Source organism: Mirounga leonina, unplaced genomic scaffold, assembly GCF_011800145.1.
Source record: "Mirounga leonina isolate KUSES-001 unplaced genomic scaffold, KU_Mleo_1.0 Mir_151, whole genome shotgun sequence".
In the NCBI taxonomy this organism is placed as follows: domain Eukaryota; kingdom Metazoa; phylum Chordata; class Mammalia; order Carnivora; family Phocidae; genus Mirounga; species Mirounga leonina.
Genome location: NW_023270377.1, coordinates 62062910 through 62085457, shown reverse-complemented (window position 1 = coordinate 62085457; position 22548 = coordinate 62062910). Strand labels below are relative to the sequence as shown.

Below are 22548 nucleotides of genomic sequence, written 5' to 3'. Positions count from 1 at the left end.
AACATTTTCCTATCCTTTTTTAAAAAAATAATTTTATTAATATGCTGAAAGTGTCAGCATTCAGTAGTGGTTAGGAAGTTGTTTCCTCCAGTAATCTAAGTGAGATTTTGAATGAAGTGGGAGAAAAATGGTAGCAGTGAGAGACCAAGAGCTTTTATGTGTTTTCTAACTACATGAGTGAGTAGGTTACACTCAAATATATCTCAGTAAATATTCAAGTGTTTATTATATGCCAGGAGTAACAGTAGCTATATTAGAAATGCTTTTGCCTATAAAGTAATAATGCCTGATTGACATTGGCTAAATGAAAAAGTCATCTGATGATCTTCTATAACAAGAGGCACAGTAGGCCCAGGGCTCTAGTTTGGATGTAATAGCTTGACAAAACCAGTGGAGAGACCCAGCCCCTTTCTGCCTTTCTGCTCTGTGCCATTGTCAGTGTTTGGTTTTTATCTTTAAGCTTATCACCTCTTGATCCCATTAGGATTGCCACTGCTCCAAACACTACCTTTTACAACAAGGAAGGAAGAGGAAGAAAGAGGCTGAGTGGACAAATAAACTTTTTTTTTTTAAGATTTTTATTTATTTATTTGGCAGAGAGAGACACAACGAGAGAGGGAACCCAAGCAGGGGGAGTGGGAGAGGGAGAAGCAGGCTTCCCACTGAGCAGGGAGCCTGATGTGGGGCAGGGAGCCCAATGTAGGGCTCGATCCCAGGACCCTGGGATCATGACCTGAGCAGAAGGCAGACGCTTAACTACTGAGCCACCCAGGCGCCCCATAAACTTCTTTTATCAGGGAGGAAACTTTCTCAGTCCCTTCCACACCCCCAGTAGCTGTCAGGGAAACAGAAAGCAGATATTTGGAGAATAATAATCTGATTTTCATGATTGTCTGAGATCAGTCAGAGTTCATGGGTAGTCTTTCCAAATAAAAGAGGTGTTTTTTTTTGCAAGGAAGGAGGGGTGGTTTTTGGGTGGGGGGTCCAATATTGTGTACTTGGTAACATGTGCCAGGCTTTCAGAGAAGAGAACAAGTGAGCCAGGGTCATCAAGGATCTCACTACCTGATGGTGGGGAGGAAATAAGTGACCAAATGGGCATTCCAAGAGACCTGTGGAATATGAACAGTGTCAAAGGAGTGCAAATGCAATACTGTTGCAAGAAGGTTTGGAGAGGGATGGAGAGGTTCAAGAAAATCTTGGGAAAAGATAATCTTTGAGATGGGCACAGAAGTTTTCAACAGGTGTAGATGGGCAGCCAGTGGCCTTCAGACCAAAATCAAAAACCTAGGGTTTGTATAGCAGGTGTATGAGGAGAGGTAATGGTGGAAAGCCCAAACATGCCATGGTGGTGGCTGTATTACCATTAGACAGAAGCAGACAAATGAAAAAGTGATGTTATTGTTCTGGATGCCTGCCTGTTAAATGCCAGGTGCAGTGCTGGGTGTTTCTCCAAATAGACTATCTTCTTGGGTGGATATGCTCACATTTCTCTCCCTCGTGTTCTGCTCATCCAAGGGCCACTCCCAGCAGCATTTAAAATTGAACTTTGGGGGTGCCTGGGTGGCTCAGTTGGTTAAGCGTCTCTTGGTTTCGGTTTAGGTCATGATCTCATGGGTCGTGAGACTGAGCCTCACATCGGGCTCTGTGCCCAGCAGGGAGTCTGCTTGAAGATGCTTTCCCTCTTCCCCTCCCCCCACTCGTGCTCACATGCACATGCGTGCTCTCCCCCCCTCAAATAAATAAATCTTTAAAAAATAAAATAAAATTGAACTTTGAACACACGTGTGTTTTTGAGGTCTGTTGTTTGTAATATGTAGGTGCAGGTAGTATTTTTTAAGTTAAAGAAGTCCCAAAGGACCTCAAATCACAGGTCCAGCTTTCTTAATGGGATGTGATAATATCCTGCAGCTTAATGAGCTGTAGTGGGCTTCTAATGCTGGTGTTTTACAGTAGCTTCATTTTGAATGAAGTTTAATAAACCATACCAAGTTATTTGGGGGACAGTTAGAGCAGTCATCGAGTTAATTTTTCTGTATGGAAAGAAATTAATGAAATGCAGTGGGGATTGTGAAACAAAGGGAACAAAGTCTCAGTCTTCCTTGAAGTGTCCATCCAAGTTGCTCAATGCTGCCCCATACTGCGGCCAAACAGGCAGGACTGGAGACTGAGGTGGAGAAAGAACGGAGAGGCCCAAGTGACCTCTCAATGGTATTTGCAGAGGGAAAAGAAACTCTGTGTAATAAAAAGATAAAAAACAGTATTACTGATACAGCACTCAGGGGATTGGATTGACCATAAGCCCAGTGAGTGAAGGGGCTGCCAAAAACTCGATGTTAATGTGGCTCCTGATTGTTGACATTTGATTCTAGAATGAGAAAGATGATACTTTTATTTTTCTCTGAGTTACTGTGAGATTGTATGTATGTATACTATAGGTATATAAAAGCTATCTTTTATGCATTTCTCTGTAAAAAGAATTTATTTTAACATAGTTACAATGCCATTATCACACCCAACAAAATCAAGTGTAACATGTTTTTATAAACTATTAGCAAAATATTTTACCATATTATTTACATGTATATTATATAAACGATATCTACATCTCTATGTAGACATTTACCTGTAGAAAAGAAGATTCAGAACTTGACCTGATTTGAATGTTGTAGGATTGTCATGTGGAAGAAAGTTTGAGATTTGTTGTCTTTATTTGTCTTGGTAGGAAAGGCCCAGCTGATAGAGTTATGGGGGCACACTTGGGCTCATTTCTAAGGAATAATTTTCTGAGAGCACTGCCCATAGGTGAAATGGGCTGCTTTAGGTTCAAGAGAATTCCTTCATTCCTTAAGGCCAGTCTGTTCAAGTCTAAGCTAATGCAGTGGTTCTCAGGCTTCAGCATGCATCAGAATTACCTGGAGGGCCTGTTAAAACCCAGATTGCTAGACCCCACCCTCAGAGTTGTTAATTTGGTAGGGCTGGGGTGGGACCCCATAACTTGCATTTTTAATGATCTCTCGGGTGATGCTGATTCTGCTAGTCTGGGGACCACAGTTTGAGAAGCACTGGGCTAAAACGTGCGTATCAAGCTAGGAATCATTTGTGCATAGGAATCATTTGGGGATTTTTGGTAAAACACAAAATCTGATTCAGTTGATCTGGGGTTGGACCTGGAATTCTGCATTTTTAACTTTTCCCAGGCAACCCCAATGACTGGTGTATGGTGCTTGAGTAACAGGACTAAAGAACTCATCAGGAATGACAAGGCCTGAGGAAATTTAAACATCCAGGGGGTAGTTAGACCAGAGGATGTCACCCTGAGTTCCCCTGAAATTATTTTATTTTGTAAATCCCCAAAGGAAACAGTGGAAAAGTTGACTTCTGCTTAAAATTTTTTTTCATGATAAAATACCCTTTTATTATAATTATCATACCATAGTTACTAACATTTTATGACCCTTCTTTGCAGGTCTTTAAATAAGAACTCATTTAACTCACTATATAAGATTTTGCCCTTCAGGAAAATACCTCATTGATTGAATCTACTATGGAGCTTTAAATGGAAATGACCTTCATGCTCTTTTATTTAATTGAGCTCTGATGTTTACTTGCAGATTTGGTTATTTCTCATAAATGCTCCCATCAAAGAATTTTGAGGGTTTAATACCATTATGCTCACTCACTGGGCTTTCTCATGATGCCACTGGGGTTGTGGTCATAGAAGGCTCATGGTACATCAAGAGATTACTAATCTTTTAAAAAAATAACAAGGATCTGTATTCATTGCTTGCATAATACAAGGTTGCATTAAGAAAATGGTAACGTCTCTCATGGGGAAATGCTTGTTTCCTAATCAAGAGCCGAGTGCATATTTTATTCTGTTTTCTCCTGTTTACTCCATATGAGTAAGCTGTGTTTTGCCTTTGCTGCCTTCAGAGTTGTCTCTCCACCTCTTACTTGAGCTTTGTTTCTCATCTTGTGCGCTTACGTTGCTTTTTAGGTTTAGGTTTTCTGGCAGTAAGGGGATACTCTCGTAGAATCACATGCAGATCTTAGACCAACTGAAATTACAAGATGAAGATCTCAAAAAAGAAAAGCAGATGAGTAATGGCTCTTTAACCTTTATTGTGTGTTTTTCTCCTACAAAGGGGATGAAACCAGCATTTGCCCACATATGTACCAGGCACTTTACATTAACGTTTTATTTAATTCTCACACAAGTCATGTGGTCCAGGTGGTATAATTTCATCACAGGAAAACTGGCTCAGGGCAGTGAAATAATTATCCTCCTATCTCACAGCTAGTAAGTGGTCAAATCAGGATAGCCTATCTCCAGAGCTGCTTAGCCTCTTTCTATATGATGAAACTTCTTAAAATAAACAACAGATTCTTTGGAATGCAGATGTTTCCACATCATGTACCAGTGGTGTGACAGCAGAGGGTTTTGAGTAGGAGAGCAAGAAAAAAAATGTCCTGGCCAATCAGCATCTCTTTAGTTTCTTACCCAGCGGCCACCAACAGACCTTATATCAGCTGTGCTAAAAAATCAAATGACGTTGATGTCCAGTTGGCAGGAGCATCCCCAGACTGAAGATTTTGAACACGTGAAGAACACTCTCTGCTGATAATTGAGCCATCATCTCTCAGCTCCAAACCCACCCTTCTCATTTTATTTATGGTGTCGGGACAGAGGCTCTAAAAACCACATTTCTCCTTTGCCAGCTTTCTCCCTATAATTTCTGCCAATACGCTAGAGGGAGGCGGCATGGCTGGAGGAGGGAGACCAGACATGCTTATCCTGTTTACCTCCTTTCCTGAAAGTGTCCCCTCAGCAGCTGTTCTTTCCCCAGTAGAGATGGCTGGTTTTCAGCAATTGATTGTGGCTTCTGACTTTCCCGGGCACTCCCAGAAGCAGCTGCATCATGCCCCCTCCAGGACATCATCCCCAGTTGGGAGCTGCTGCTTCCTTGGGGATCTGGGTCAAGCCTTGGGGTCACCCCCCCAACCTATACTTTCTGTTCCCACACCCCTAGGGCTGCTGGCTGTTATTGCTTCCTCTGTGACATCTCAGGGTTGCCTTTGTGTCTTTTAGTACTCTTATACCAATATAACTAGTTCCTTAGTTGAAATAACTTGTGGTTTCTGTCTTCCTGACTTGATCCTCACAGATATACACCCTCTTAGGGAGAACGTCTAAGCTATGACGAGTGTGGCATGAACACACACTGCCTGAAACACACACCTTCAATTGCTGACCTAGGCATGTGGGCAGAAGTCATAGAAGAACTCGAGGGATTTGCAAACAGATTTGTTAGGTTCACATTTTCATAGCATGATTCAATCCTGGGATAGCATGGTAAGTATGAGAAAAGAACAGGAAATGGTGGCCACCTGAGAGGAGCTATGTGCCCTAGCATCAGTTCTGACTCTAGGTTTGGGAACGACACTCTCTGGGTCTCAGTTTTCTCACCTCTAAATCTTAGGTAATACTAATTACAAGGTCAAATGAAGTTAAGAGAATTAAGAGTAATTGTTAAGGGAAAAAAAAAGGCCTTGAATTAAACTATTAGGATGATCCAATACTGTAATGCTGTCATTAGACTTGGTCTTTGTGTGAAGGGGTTTGCTGAGACCCTAGGAGTCTGTAAGTGACAAGAGGCAGGGGCTCTGGGAGGTGATGGAGACCAGTCACTGAGTACCTGCTCTCTCCTGCATTGTGCTCAGTGTGTTATATATGCTACCATTCATCTTTTACCATTTTATAATAGACTGATTTTGCTGATGTCGAGAGCCTTCCTTCTTTCCTTCCTTCCAAGATTTCTTTATTTGAGAGAGAGAGAGTACACACACACAGGGGGAGGGGCAGAGGGAGAAAGTCTCAAGCAGACTCCCAGCTAAACGTGGAACCTGATGCATGGCTTGATCTCATGACCCTGAGATCATGATCTGAGCCAAAACCAAGAGTCGGACGCTTACCCGACCTAGCCATCCAAACACCCCGAGAGTCAGTTTTCTTAATCATTCTTTATTACTGTCAGTGTGTGAATGATGCTACCCTTCATTCTGTCTCATTCTGTTTTTCACAGTTCTCTTTGCTTGTGAAATAGGCACATGATATGTAACTAGTGTTAAAATTTGTGTTAGGCTTCAAATTCTTCTAGGGAAAAATTTAGCATAGTGGTTGATCATGAGCTTAAATGAAAGCCTTGTGTGAAACTCTCCTTCATGAATTGCTGACTCTGTTTTCAAATTCTGTAAAGTCATTGTGCTATTAGATCCACCATCAAACTAAAAGACACTATCCTGGTTTACCTGCACATGCCCCAGAAATCTTCAGTGGTAGATCAGAAGTAAAACCAGGCATCATTTATTGATGACTGATGGCCACATTTTGTGGTTTTGAGGCACCAGTGGCCAATCCTGTGGCATTGGTATCTAGGCCAAAGACTGTGAGCGTGTGTAACCAGCTGCAAGTAGTCAGAAATGTTGAGTAAGTGCCATTGTTGGAGTAGAGTAAGAGGGGTGGATACTGGCATGCATCTCTAACCCCTTAGTGTACAGTTCAAGTCACGGAAACACTGAAGTCTTCTTCTGTAAAACAGTGGTAGAATCAGTTTGCTTATCCCTTAGAGACATTTGGAATGGTGACTGAGATGAAGGGTGAAAGCCCATGGTGAACTGTAAGGCACCTGGCAGACATAGTAGAATGAAAGGATTAATGCATAGAGGAAAGCTTGGAACTCTTCAAAATCTCCCATTTTGCTTTAGAGCCAGTCTTGAGACAAATCTACCAGTAACAAGGTCCTATAAGACAGTTTGTCCACAGGCCTTGAAGTCCTGCTTCTTGCAACTCTGCTTTGCTCAAAGGGTCATCTAAGGAAGATGAGTGATCAGGGGTACTTAGACCCCATCACAGAGAGAGCATGAGGACAGTGACAGGAAGGTATCTGTGAGAGTGCTGGGGGGTACAGTTGAAGGGAATTCCGAGGCTCTCTGGCTGAGCTCTTGATTTGTGAGATGTGTCAAAAGCTGACAGCCTGAGCTGGAAGCAGCAGTTAGAGATGGAATTGCCGAAATTGCAGTCAATGAGGTAAAGAGGCAGAGCTGACAGAGTGACAAATTCTGTGAGGGTGCAGTTGTATCCCTCAGTGGGAGGTCCAGATAGTATCATTCTTAATGTGCAAAGAAGTGCAGATTAAGAATAACGCCTCACTCATACATGGGCAATATTCCCAAAAGAGGGATTGACAATTATGGTAATTTTATTAATATAATGAAAATATCAGCTTAGTGGTAACCTATTAAGGACTTTCCTGACTACAAGGGTATTTTCATATGTAAATACACACTATACAGTTTTCCTTATAAATATCTCTAATGCCTTTTATTATTTTATGAAAAACACAGGAACATATTTTTAATTAAGACACAATTTCTTTTTATGAACTTTATCTTTAAAGGCTAGATTCTGTGCTTCTTGAATAGTTGCAATGAGCTCATGATGAAATGTCTGAAGCCCAGAGTTTTTGTTTTCAAAATTCTGGAAATGCATAACAAGGAGAGGCAGTTTTGACATTTCTCAGGTCAACTTGGGCTTTCCAAGGATCTCAGCTCGAAGCTGATGGCACTTGATGACCTTTCAGTTTGTGATCTGCACCTTTTACAAGGTTGGACTAGATTGGCAGGTCCCTTTACTACAGCTATTTATGATTTAGCTGTAATTTTTAGAATGCTTCTTTTGATTTTTTTTTTTTAACAACAAAGTCTCTGCCAATGATTATTTATGAATAAAAGCAGCCATTTTCTGAGGGTCTCTTCACTTCCTTAAAGAATAGGATAAAGTTAGATTCAGGAAAGAATCCTTAAAAGTCTAGAAAAACAAAAATTTCAAGTTAGAAAAAGATGGATGAGGAAAGATTTATGGGGGCTCCAGCCTGTTGATTCTTGAAGAGAGAAGAACACAGAAAGACTTAATCTATGTTTTCGGGTATTTGAGGAGGTTATTGACTGTACTGATCTCTCCAGAGGGCTGAGAAAAGAGGAAATGGGTTTATATTTCAGCAAGAAAAAATTATGCAGGAAGAATATTTTGAGTCAAACATGATGAAAAACTAAAATAGGATACCAAAGGAAGATTTTTCTTTTTTTTCCCCCTTTTTATTTTGAAATAATTATAGATTCACAGGAAATTGCAAAGAAATGTACAGGAGGGTTTCATACCCGAAGGAAGTTTCTGAATGATGTCTTTAGAGAAGAAATCTGGCTTGGAGGAAGAAGGCTGAACCAAGGGACATAAGAAGCTCTTAAGTTTTCTGGCTCTTTTATGAATTTTTGCCATCTTTACGTTCTTCCTATAACACATTTCCCATTGCAGGTTACCAATCAGCACCGACTAGAGGTCCTCCTAATGTGCAAAACGTATGCTTCTTGTAATGAAAATTTAAGACTAGCCAGTTGAACCCTGTGGTATGAGGTTTATAATCATTCTTTCAATGTTCACACAAAATTTGCAATGTCGGGTGTACTGTCTCCATTTTATAAATGCGGTTACTAAGGCTCAGAAAAACTAAGCAGCTTTCCAAGATTTCAAGCTCAGAGCAAATTCACTAGCGATATGGGTTTGTTCTAAAGGAATTTTCCTTTCTACTGTGTGATGCTAGAAAATTGTCCTCTGCATGCACACCCTGTGTGCCATCTTCCCCTATTTCTATCCCTTTCCAGTTGGCCTCAAGATGCCAATGATTTAGAAATATTTCCCAGCATGAGACAGAGTGTAATTATGGCTTTCATTATATAGATGAAGAAATAGAGAAGTTCTGTGGTGTCTCCAGCCATGGGCAGAAGCAGTTTTCTTCTGGTGGCATCTCCGAATTCTCAGTGTATTTATTTAGTGTTGGTAACATTTTTTTTGAAGTAATTTCAGGCAGTTTCATAGTTTTCTATCTTTAGGTGCTCCCATTGACTTGAGTTTCATCCTTTGTCTACTTGACAAGGTAGTGAAGTGACATTTTATTTTTACTCCCCCTACTGTTCTCTTCCTTCTCTCAGTAACAATGGAGCCCTTTGCTTGAAGAACTCTATGGAATTAGTTGGAATGCAGCGGCCTCAGGGCTTTCCATATTCAGTTTCTGTGTCATTAAGGTTTTGAGTCTTACCTGGCATAGAAACCATTCTGTTCAACTCTATTTTTAAAGATTTTTATTTTTTACTTTTAGTATTTGAAATCACATTTTAAGATGTTGAAAGATATAGAAAAGCATAAAAAAGAATGTTAAAGTAAGCCACAATCTTTTTACCTGGCAGTAGGCATGATTAACCTTTTAGTATATTTTCAATTTCTTTTATATGTCAGAAATTTATATGTATCTATAAATAGTCATCATATAAACATTGCTTTAACTTTTGCCTCTGAGTATTTTTTATGTTATTAAATATTGATTAAAGGCATTTAATGTTATTTACCCTTAAAGTAAATATCAAGCAAACATACATACAAATTTAAACAATATAGAGAGGTATAAAATGCAGATCAATCTTATTAACTCCAAAAGATTATCACCATTACTAACTTTTCACTACTCTCCCTAATAAAAATGTTTTTTAAGTAAACAAGTATGATAATACTTGTTCTTTATCTTGCATTTTACATTTGACTATTATGTCTTGAAGCATAACAAATCTACCTCATTTTAACAACCTTATAGAATTCCATTGTATGGATCTGCCATATTTCATGTGTATCCTTTGGATAAATACTTGTTTCCTGCCTTTTTTGTTATTTCAAGCAATACTTCAATAAACTTTATTTTTAAAAATGCCAGTATGTCTGTAGGGTAAATTTCTAGTAGGATGTATAACTAGTAATGCCCACAAGGGCTAGGGCATTTTAGTAATTTGTTAAGTACTGGTAAATTGCATTTTCAAGATAGTACCAGTTTAGACACCCATCAGTAGTTTATAAGAGTACCTGTTTCTCTTTACTCCAACTAGCTCTGAAATTTATCCAAATTAAAAATTTTTGCAGATGTTATAGGTGAAAATGATACAGTGTTTTGATATCAGTTTTTTTAAATTATTTTTTTAAGATTTTATTTATTTATTTGACAGAGAGAGAGGAAGAGAGAGGGAAAGAGCACAAGCAGGGGGAGTGTCAGGCAGGGGAGAAGCAGGCTCCCTGCAGAGCAAGGAGCCCAATGTGGGGCTCGATCCCAGGACCCTGGGATCATGACCTGAGCCAAAGGCAGCCGCCCAACTGACTGAGCCACCCAGATGCCCTTGATATCAGTTTTTTAAATTGAGTGTGGAGGATCATCTTTTCATGTCTATTGGTCGTTTTTACATATTTCTTTACTTAATTATCATGAGCAGTTTATTGGTGTTCTTGTTTCTCCAAATCCTCAGCTGTATTTTACATTATCAGACCCAGCCTGAAGGTTGTAAAATGGTATTGTTGCATTTTCCTGGTGGAGTTGACTATCTCATTTATATGTTTATTGATATTTCTGTTTTCTGTGATTGCCTATTTTCATCTTTTGCCCATTTTTTCTATTGATCATCAAAAATCCTTAAAAATATAAAAATTCAGGGGTGCCTGGATGGCTCAGCCATTAAGCGGCTGCCTTTGACTCAGGTCGTGATCCCAGGGTCCTGGTATCGAGCCCTGCATCAGGCTCCCTGCTCCGCGGGAAGCCTGCTTCTCCCTCTCCCACTCTCCCAGCTTGTGTTCCCTCTCTCGCCGTGTCTCTATCAAATAAATAAATAAAATCTTTTTAAAAAAATATAAAAATTCAGAATATAGAAGATTCTAGAGATTTTCCTATTCAAAACTTTATGACTGATTTCTTTGAAGCTTTGGAAATATTAGCAAGGGTGATCCACAATTCGAGTGGTAAAGATCAAGCACATGGAACAATGGATAATTTCCCATGATGACAGTTATTTCAAATCAATCTGAAGAATTTAATCATTCAAATTCATCTTTGCTTGAATCTGTATTGTGGTAATTGGACTTTGACCAGAGTTTTGTACTGTTGGAAAGGGTCTAATGGCTGTTTCCTGAGAGAGTCTTCACAACAGCAAAAAGTAAGAACACTTAGGTCTATGTAACCACTAAATACCATGTTCTACAAGGATATGTAATTTCTTAGGAGAAATATTCAGAATAGGAAAATAAAGAAGATTACTAAATACATATAGTGTGATGTAATTTTTAATAAAAATACAGTAAACAAGGTATAAAAAGCATATAAAGTGTATGGGGGAGAGGTGGCAGAAGAATGCTCAAATGCCAATAAATGTTTATCTTTGGGTGATGGCATTCCTGGTGATTTTTAATATTATTAGGTGCTTTTTGTTACTTTTACACTTTCTATACTGTACACCACTTTTAGATCCACAAAATTACAGAAATGAAGGCTCAGTAGAATTTTGATGGTTAATAAGCATTTCTTGAGCTCTTGGAGAGCATGACTATTGTACAATTGGTAATTGTCTTGGCCCCATCCATAATTCTCTTTTACCCCTAAGTTCATTGTATTTTTATGAACTACACCACCTTTGTCCACCTCGGTTTTTTTGCCCAACAAAGGAAAAAAACCAAAAGATGTACAGTGATAAATTCTTCTGCTGAAACATAGTGATTTTTTATTTTTCAGATTTTATTCCTTTATGTGTTTTATTTTATAGTTGTCATTCTAGTATATGTAGCTTGAATTGTTTCCTGTATATAATGTGCCGTTTTTGTCTGGTAACTTTCAATATTTTCTCTTTATATTTGGTTTTCATCAGATTGACTATGATTTGTCTAGGTTTTCTTCATTTCAAAGTTACTCTTTTGGGGTTCTTGAGCTTCTTGAATCTGTTTATCTTTTATCACATTTGGGAAGTTGCAAACTATATTTTTTGTAATATTTTCTTTTTCTTCCCCACTCTGTCTCCCTTTTTTCCTGAAACTCAAATTATCCATACTTTAGCCTTTCGAAATTGTTCCACAGGTCCTCAAAGTCTGTTTGTTTTTCCATTGTTTTTTTCCCCTCTTTTTCATATTGCATGGTTTCTATTGACCTACCTTGAAGTTCACAGAATATCTTTGTATGTCTTTTCCCTGAAGTGTGGGTCATATTTTCCTTTGTTCTTCATCAACGTATTAGATTCTGTCCTGGAGTTTGAAGGTTAAATTGTGGAGATACTAGATTTTTTTTTTTTTAATTTTATATTGCCCTGAAAAGTATTGATGTTTTGTGTTAACAGGTGATTTACTTAGTTGGATTCAAATTGTAACCTGTCATGTATTCAGTGGACAGTGGCTTTGACCTCAGTTCAGTTCTTTAAATCTTAGTTCCTGGCTGCTTTCAGTTTACCTTGTACATACATAGTTCAGAGATCAGCCAGAATCATGCTTGGTTATACACAGAACTAGGGATTGGCTTCTTTGGCTTTTCCCCTTTCATGGTTCCCTAGTCATTCTGATTTTCCCAGGCTCCTTTCCCTGGTTCCTACAGCTAGAAAGAGAGTGTGTGTTTCATCTGGTGCTGTGACTGTGTCTGTTCTCAGGGGAGAGCTGCAAAATAAACATAAATAAAGGGGCGCCTGAGTGGCTCAGTCGTTAAGCATCTGCCTTCGGCTCAGGTCATGGTCCCAGGGTCCTGGGATCGAGCCCCGCATCGGGCTCCCTGCTCCGTGGGAAGCCTGCTTCTCCTCTCCCGCTCCCCCTGCTTGTGTTCCTGCTCTCGCTATCTCTCTCTCTGTCAAATAAATAAATAAAATCTTTTAAACATAAATAAATAGGGAACTTTGCTGGTTGCTTGCTCCTACCTTTGACTCATCTCCAAAGTCTATCGCTCTTAATCATTCTCCTAAGTCACTAGGTAGTTTAGTTTAGGGGGGATTAGTATGTTGTACAGTATTTTTAAAGATGAAAAATCAATGTATTAGGACCTCATTCTCTCACATCAAAAACAACTTATTTTAGTCCTAAATGTGGATTTATTATAGCAAGTCAAAGATACATAAAAGTATAGACAAATTCCGCAGTGAGGCACTAAAGCTAAAGAAAGAAATTCTGCTCTGGGTGCTTGGGTGGCTCGGTTAAGCATCTGCCTTCAGTTCAGATCATGATCTCAGGGTCCTGGGATTGAGTCGAACATCAGACTCCCTACTTGACTCCCTGAGTCCCTCTACCCCTCTACCCCTCAGCCCTGCTCCTGCTCTCTCTCTCAAATAAATAAATAAAATCTTTAAAAAAAAAAAAAGAAATTCTGCTTATCATCATTTTAAAATTGTCTTTTTAGGGGAAACCTCCTACAGTGTTGGTGGGAATGCAAGCTGGTACAGCCACTCTGGAAAACAGTATGGAGTTTCCTCAAAAAGCTGAAAATAGAGCTACCCTACAACACAGCAATTGCACTACTGGGTATTTACCCCAAAGATACAAATGTAGTGATCTGAAGGGGCACCTGCACCCCAATGTTTATAGCAGCAATGTCCATAATAGCCAAACTATGGAGAGAGCCGAGATGTCCATGGGCAGATGAATGGATAAAGAAGATGTCATACACACACACACACACACACACACACACACAGGAATATTACGCAGCCATCAAAAAAAATGAAATCTTGCCATTTGCAATGACATGGATGGAACTAGAGGGTATTATGCTAAGTGAAATAAGTGAATCAGAAAAAGAAAACTGTCATATGATCTCACTGATAATGTGGAATTTAAGAAACAAAACAGAGGATCATGGGGGAAGAGAGGAAAAAATAAAATAAGATGAAACCAGAGATGGAGACAAGCCATAAGAGACTCTTAAGCATAGAAAACAAACAGGGTTGCTGGAGGGGGTGGGGATGGGGTAACTGGATGATGGACATTAAGGAGGGCACATGATGTAATGAGCACTGGGTATTATATAAGACTGATGAATCACAGGCCTGTACCTCTGAAACCAATAACACATTACATGTTAATTAATTGAATTTAAATTAACAAATTTAAAAAACACTGCTATAGGAAAAAATTGTCTTTTCAGTAGTAGAGATAATTAATCTACAGTTTCACATTTGTTTCTATGCTCCATCTCTTTTTCTTTTTTTTTTTTTTTTGATTTTATGTATTCATTTGAGACAGAGATAGAGGGAGAGAGAGCACGAGCAGGGGGAGAGCAGAGGGAGAGGGAGAAGCTGGGTCCCTGCTGAGCCAGGAGCCTGATGTGGGGCTCAATCCTAGGACCCTAGGATCATGACCTGAGCCGAAGGCAGCTGCTTAACCATCTGAGCCACGCAGGCACCCTTCTTTTTCTTTTTTTTAAGGTTTTTTATTTAAATTCCAGTTAGTTAACATACAGTGTTATATTAGTTTCAGGTGTACAGTATAGTGATTCAGCACGTCTATACATCACAGGTGCTCATCACAGCAAGTGCACTCCTTAATCCTCATCACCTGTTAAACCCATCCCCACACCCATCTGCCCTCTGGTGACCGTCAGTGTGTTCTCTATAGTTAAGAGTCTGTTTTGTTGGTTTGCCTCTTTTTTTCCTTTGCTCATTTATTTTGTTTCTTAAATTCCACATATGAGTGAAATCATATGGTATTTGTTTTCTCTGATTGACTTATTTCACTTAGTATTATGCTCTCTCTAGCTCCATCTATGTTGCTAGAGATGGCAAGATTTCATTCCTCTTTATGGCTGAATAATATTCCATTGTGTAAATACACCACATCTTTACCCATTCATTAGTTGGTGGACACATGGGCTGTTTCCATAATTTGGCTATTATAGATAATGCTCCTATGAACATTGGGGTGCATGTATCCCTTTGAGTTAGTATTTTTGTATTCTTTGGGTAAATACCTAGTAGTGTCATTACTGGGTTGTAGGGTAGTTCTGTTTTAACTTCTTGAGGAACTCCATACTGTAAAAACAGAACTTTTCTAATTATTTTTTTAGTTGAAATCTTTATTAAGATAGTTGTAAATTCACATGCAATTGTAAGAAGTAATACACTGAGAGTTCATGTAGTCTTTATTCAGTTTCCCCCAGTGGTAACATTTTACAAAACTATAGTATAATATCACAATCAGAATATTGACATTTCTAAAATCTGTTGAACTTGTTCAAATTTCTCCAGGTGTACTTATACTCATTTGCACACACGTGCGTGTGTGTGTGTGTGATTTAATTCTGTACATTTACATCATGTGTAGGTTTACATATCTCGCACTGCAGCCTCACAACTGTTTTGTAAAGTGCAGGAAATGCTAGAGTTAGAAAGGACTAAAAGTCTCTGGCCGTGTTCCACACTGAAGATTACATGGTATTAAATGATTAGAACTAATATTTGCCCTCTAAACATTTATTTATTTTTTAAATTAATTTCCTTTAACATATTGTAAACATTTTGAGTGCAGTAATCATTTTGTGTTTTGTTGTACCTTTACCCACACCACAGCCCAGAGCTTACTTTGGTGCTCTGTGCAAAGATGTTCAATTACTGTTTAAAATACAAATACATGTTGTTAAATAGAATTAAAAAGTAGAAATGTCTTAGGTATTTTCTCTGCTTTTGAACCGAGACTAGTATTTTTCAAAGCTCATATCCTATTATGTTCCCTTGCACATATGTTCTGCTACATGAAAGTACTTTATAGATGTTTGATCTTGTGAAGGCAGTGTTGCTGCCTTTGATAAAAAAGTAATTAGGTGAGCATTTCTGGTAAAGGTAATCATCAAAGTCTGAAAGTACATATTTCCTTTTAACTACTGTAGTTGTAGGTATGCCTCCTACCCGCCCCCCACCCCGCCATGTATCTCTCTTCTCTACAAACCTGTGAAAGACAGCTTTTGTGAACTTATTTCTGTTAGAGCCAGCATTGAAAAAAAATCCAGCTTTTCTCTAATGGACCATGATCCTAGGTAACAAAATTATGGTACTTGTGTCATGGGTTTTATTTGGTGTCTCATACTCTCTCTGAAAAAATAAAATGCCCAGCAGTGATTCACAAATTCTTTGGGGAATAAACACAAGTAAGATGTCTACATATTCTTATAATTAGGGATACTATTAGGAAAATAAAAAAATATATCTTCTTTTCTCCTCTCCTTTGAGATTTCAAATTACATGTTTTCTGTCTATCTTGTGAAAAGTTTTTTAAATCTTGAAAATTAAGTGCCTGGCTGTGTGTACTAGGTAAGTTGAAAAGAGAACACCCGGTGAGGGGTTGAGGGAGCGAACACCGATGCTGAGTGGGCAGCTTTGACTGAGGCAAGTGGTTACTCTATCTGATGACCCTGGTCTTTTTCAATTGCCTGTTTAGGTTTCTGCGCGTGTTTGCTTGGTACTGTTAGAACTTGTTGGGTGCACATGGCTTGGCACAGTAGAGCTGAAGCTGAGTGGGTTTCTGAGCTCAGAGAAGTCATGATGTATAAATGCTATATCGTATGAAACCATCAGAAGTTTTAGATAGAAAGACCCTGGGACATCATGTTTTAACATATATGTGTATTTGTACATACATGCAATTTATATACATATGTAGTTATCTTTTTAAAGATCTTATTTATTTGAGAGAGAGAGAGAGGACGAGCAGGCAGAGGGCGAGGGAGAAGCAGACTCCCCACTGAGCAGGGAGCCCGACGTGGGGCTCGATCCCAGGACCCTGAGATCATGACCTGAGCTGAAGGCAGATGCTTAACTGACTGAGCCACCCAGGCACCCCCATACATATGTAGTTAATATTAAATTTTCTTATATATGGGGAGATTGAGGCACAGAGAGATTTCTGCAGCTAGGGTGCCACAGCTAGATAGTGGCAGAGATTATTTCCATCTAATCCTTTGGACTTTGCTTTAAAAATCTGTTTACAGAGCATCATATTTACTTGATAATTTTGATTACCAAAATTTGATAAGTTTGGTGATCAAGGGATATGCCTTCTTCAAAATGCTTTGGCATTAGCTCTTGAAATTTAGAGAAGAGTTTTTAAGAAGTGGCTTGAAGCTTAAAAAGAGAAGAAATGTGTAAGTAATCTATTATTGCATAATAGATACAAAAAAACCTTTTTGAATGCTTTTTTTTTGAGTTACTGCAGGATGATAGCAAAGGTGAGGAAGTGGCTTTTGAATTAATTTGGTTGAGTGAATTTCTTGACTGTCCTGCTTACCCAGACATTGTTGTGGGGTTCACAGGGAAGTTCTGTTAACTTGTCAACAGCATTCAAAACAGTGGTAGCAACAATGAAAACATATTTACTGAAGATAGCCAGTTGGTCACATTTCTTGACCCCCTCATGAATCAACCATCCTCTGCATTTCGACTCTTAACTCTTTAGAAGATAGAAAAAAGGCCATGTACTGGGACAGAAGGATAATGGCAAATTCAGAAAGGAAATTTGAACAGTCTTTTAGAATTCGTGGGGTTGGGGAAGATGAGGGAGGGCAGGGGAGAAACTGACAGGGAAGAGTAGAAGGCAATGAATGATGAACTGATGTTGGCTCTTACACCAAATTAATCTTGCTATTTTACCTTTTTTTTTCCCCACTCTTGCTGGACCTTGTATCTTTTCACACTCTTATCATAAGGAGGAGGCAAAAAACCACAAGGCAGGAGACTTTGTCAAGAAAACAAGTTCTGGACTCTTTTCTGTGGGCATTACCCATCAACCTTCATTTTTTTTCCATGAGCTATAGCTATAGTTCCATGATTGTTGTTCAGAGTGAAGACCCAGAGTGAAAAAGGTTACATTTCTCTTTAAGAAGGTAGGGGCAATGGTAATATATCTTAGAACATTTTACATTAAAAAGAATCGAGAATGCAAGTTTGGGGAAAACTCCAGATTCTAGAACACTTACATACTAGGAAAAGGTGGTTACTCCTTCCTAACTTTGTCCCAGAGAGCCCAGCAAAACAGGTATTATATCACATTTTCTATGTATATCTTTCCTGGGTTAGGCTTGCATGTACAGTCTTCCATTTTCCTGTTTGAATAAATGTCTTCTCTTTAACTTGAAATGGGACCCAGTAGGATATTAAGTGATGTATGTATGTAAACTTCATTAGTCCCACTTAAAAAAATTCCTTTGTCTGCTGTTCTTTAATCTCATCAACTAATATTAAAAAGCTTCATGATCTGTTTTGTACATTTATCAATTTTTGCCTTTGGCCAACATTAAATTAATATAGGTAATACTTTCTTCTGATATTATTTTGTATCAGTAGACAATGTTAAATGTCACTGCTGAAAAGGAACATTCACAAAACCTTATTTTTTTGAACATTTAGGCTAAAACAACTCTTAAAGTTGTAAATGTGTTAAAAAAAAAAAAAAAGCTTTAGAGATGTCACCATACCTTTGGGGCTGGCCCCATGCCCTCTCCTACTCCTTCAATGCCTCATTCACATATCAAACATGACCAGAAATGAAGCTATGTCTTCCCATTCTTCTTGACATAGTCATTTGCTTAGGATAAAAACAGTGCAGCAGATGCTTGTAATCATTTCAGACTTTTCAACTTGTCTGGGACATCATGCTGTCTGACATCGTTCATTACTCCATATGAGAAAGGCACAAGTAACCGCAAAGCAGGAATTTTAAGAAGCCATAAGGAATTGGGGCTGAATATAGTGTGCTTTGATTATAGAGGCAAAAATGGCCAATTTTATGATGTAGGGGTGATCAAAGGTACATTTTCCATGTGTAATCAGTTGGTTAGTAAATACTTTCTCACAGCAAAAATATATGAGCAATGACAATTGCTAGCCACGTGTAAGAAAAGCATAAATTACATCATTTTAAAATGATGGTTTGTTTTGTTTATCTATTTCACTTATGTACTTCTATTTGTCATTTGGTAGTCTTTCTACCCGTTCAGTCTCATTAGAACTTAAGGATCAGGAGATTTACATGTTTTAAAAGGATTTCTTTTTTACTGTTACTGCTGGAGGACTAAAGGAGAGAAAAAAAGGAGTGCCCAACATATGAGTGTTAGTAGTGTCCACCCAGCAGTTTATTGGGACAGTGGAGTAATATGTAATTAATCGGTGACATTAAGAATAGTTATAGAAAGAATAACTTCTTCTGACCTTTTTTTTTTTTTTTTTTTTAAGATTTGTAGCCAAACCATGTGCCATAGCCCTCAACATTCAGGCCAATGGACCACAAATTGCCCAGCCAAATGCCATTCTGGAAAAGGTCTTCACTGCAATTACGAAGGTATGATTGTCCTTTTGTACGCTATGAATTATTATGACTACCATTCTCAATCTGAAATTATTTAATCCCTTCTCTCCTCCTGGGTTTGAGAACTAATTGCCCAGCCTCATGTTGGAAAGAAGCTGGGTAGAAGCTGAATAAAAGCGGGCATGTTTGAGACGTTTGTTTACTCTCACATTGATTTTAAAAGCTTGTCTGTAAGGAACAGTCTAGATTAGATAGTGCTTAGTCTAATTCTGTGCCTCTTTTAATCTCCCATGACATGAAGCAGTACATATAACAGTTGGATGGGATTTTGTGGAGATGACTGGGTAGAGCTGAGGAATATAATGAATGTACAGGCATACCTTGGAGATATCGTGGGTCTGGTCTGAGACCCCTGCAATACAGGAAATACCACAATAAGGCGAGTAAATGAATTTTTTGGTTTCCCAGTGCATATAAAAGTAATGTTTACACTGTATAGTAGTCTGTTAAGTAGGCAATAGTATTGTGTCGAAAAAAGCAACGTAGATAATTAAAAAATACTTAATTGCTAAAAAATGCCAGCCATCATCTGAGCTTTCAGCAAGTTGTAATCTTTTTGCTGGTGCAAGTTCTTGTCTCCATGTTGATGGCTGCTGACTGATTAGGGTGGAGGTTGCTGAAGTTTGGGATGATCGTAGCAACTTCTTAAAATAAGACAGTAATGAAGTTTGCTGCATTGATGGACTCTTCCTTTCATGAGCAATGTCTCTATAGCATGGGGAGCATGTGTAGCGATGCCATTTGATAGCATTTTACCTGCAGTTGAACTTCTTTCAAAATTGGAGTCGGTCCTCTCAGGCCCCCCACCACTGCTTTATCAACTCAGTTTATGTAATACTCTAAATATTTTCTTGTCATTTCAACAATCTTCACAGCATCTTCACCAGCAAGAGATTCTATCTCAAGAAACCACTTTCTTTGTTCATTCATAAGAAGCAACTTCTCATCCATTGAAGTTTTGTCAAGAGATTGCTGCAATTCAAAAATAATTCTAATGAAAAGGTTTGAAATATTGCAAGAATTACCAAACCGTGAGGCAGAAACATGAAGTGAGCCAATGCTATTAAAAAAAAAATGTCCCAATAGACTTGTTTGATGCAGGGTTGCCACAGACCTTCAATATGTGAAAAACGCAGTGATCTGCAAAGCACAATAAACGAAGTGCAATGAAACGAGGTATGCCTGTGTGTGTGAGAAAAAGTGCCCATCTGCTTCTAGCATTGTCCTTGTGTTCTTGCAGTTATGATACACAGGCAAATGTAAACAAGAGGGAATAACTGAAGGACAGAAGAGTTGTAACATGAAAGAATGAAGGACAAGGGTCTGGAGAGTTCTAAGTTACAGATTCCCTATAGAGAGAGTAGGAGAAGAGATCATCGCTGTGGTGAGTTAAAGTCCAAACTAAGAGCAGAGCAGGGCAGGGGGAAGATTGGAGCCCCTCAGCTGATAGCACCTTAAGAACAAAGAAGGGAGGAGAAAGAAAGAAGCCACAAACCCTCTATCTAAGGCCATGAGAAAAGGAAGCACATCACAGTGCCCAAGTATCTTCTTACTTGTATCTCTCTGTATCTTACTCTGGCATAGACGAGAAAGAAGCATTCTAGGGGAAGTGTTGTATGTTTGTATATTAAATGGTTCATTTTTCCTTTTTCATTTTTCTTGGAAAATTACTCAGGCTTCTAAAATGTGATTTGACAGCATTAAGCAAGTTTTATTCCTATTTTGGTATTTATATTGTTAAGCATTGGTATTACTTGTCTCTTGTTTGAAAACTATTATTTCAAATATTCAAATATTTTTGTGTATTTTATGGTCTTCTGCCAAGATTCTCTAGGATTTTCTCCTCTATCCTTTTAAAAATGATATTTTTCCTGGAGAAGTAGAAGAAAGCACTAAGTGTTTTTTATATCTCTGCTAGGAAGAAGAGAAGAATGTATGAGATTTTTCGAAAAACTCTCCTTCTGGTAGTTTTATGGGCTGATTTTAGATTGCCAGCTTCTAATCTGAAGGGGCACCTATCTTATGGTACTTAAAGGAAGAAAATATTAAGCAAACACTTGTATTTTCATTTAACATATCAATTTACTGCAGGAGACACTGCTTTCCCTCTGAAAAAGCAGAAGTGTAGGAAGTTACCAGGTTTTTAAAAATGAGATTATAATATATTTGTATTCACTTTGTGAACTATTCTAAATGGATAATAAAATGAGTTTTCTACCCAAATGTTATGTATCCCTTTAGAAATTCTGCAGTGGACATTTTATTCCCTTGCCTTATGTTTATTATGGTTACTGGAGAAACTTTCTCTATAAAGGTAATAAAAGGATTTTGCAGTCAGGTTGACTGCTCTAGAGAATATTTGCTTCTAGCTAATTTTAATCATACTCTCTTAGTTTCCAAAGTGATTCTGTTGGACATTTTTACATGATTAGAGCAGAAACCTCATGTTTTAAACATAAATGCAGCAAAAGTTGGAACAGTTTTTCCTTGAATTCTTTATAGTTGTCCAGTGTTATTTATGATATGAGAAAGTAACAGGTCAGTTGACCAGAATAGAAGTAGAGGCACTTGGAGAGTCTCAGCAGTGTTTGTGTGTGTTTGAGTGATCATCCACCAACCTGGCCTTGACCATGATTCCAGGTCACCCTTGGAGAAGGGTTATCATCTTTCAAATGTGTAGGGATGCACTCTCAAAACCCTTAAAATCAGCTCTGTATAGGACTGGCTACGTAATTTGTCGGGCCAATGCAGAATGAAAATGAGGGGTCTCTTTTTCAAGAAATATGAAAAAATATCATTCAAGGCATAAAAGTATAAAGCTTTTTCTTTTCTTTCATAGGTTCTTTTCAAGGCATTTTTTATTTGCTATTTAATGTCATGCTCTCTCAGGCATGGGGATACTCATGAGACAAGTACAGAGCCTCACAGGTACCTGGGAGCCCAACCCTCTGACTTAGTGCACACAGAGCCTACACACCTGCCCTTCTCTGGCCAGGGGTGGAAAAATTGAGACAGGCTTCTCCCCTTTCTGTGGGCCTACTGCTCCAACCCACAGTGGACAGGTAATTCCCAAGTGTATCGCAGTCTCTACACCAGGACATACTTGGTACCTGGATTGGGGTGAGCAAGAGGCTCGTCCCTGTTGGTTCCCCCCACAAATGCACGGGGGCACTGCCAGCCTAGGGTGCAGGTGGCTGCCTCCACGTCCCACACTGACATACTGTGGGGTATGCACACCCAGCTCTAGCCCTTTCCATGCTTTCACCTGAGGCAGCAATAGTCACTAGGCAGAGTGGGGAGGGGGAGGA

General features: G+C 38.7%; 1 protein-coding gene across 4 annotated transcripts in view; it reads left to right on the top strand.

Annotated features, from left to right (window-relative positions):
* Window positions 1–22548, top strand: part of CERS6 (ceramide synthase 6) — a 311203-nt gene that overhangs the window by 67224 nt on the left and 221431 nt on the right. For all 4 annotated transcript variants that reach the window (XM_035007836.1, XM_035007837.1, XM_035007838.1 and 1 more), the window contains exon 2: window positions 19108–19213. In XM_035007836.1, coding sequence (XP_034863727.1) covers window positions 19108–19213 — 106 coding nt within the window. The remainder of the gene's footprint in view (window positions 1–19107; window positions 19214–22548) is intronic.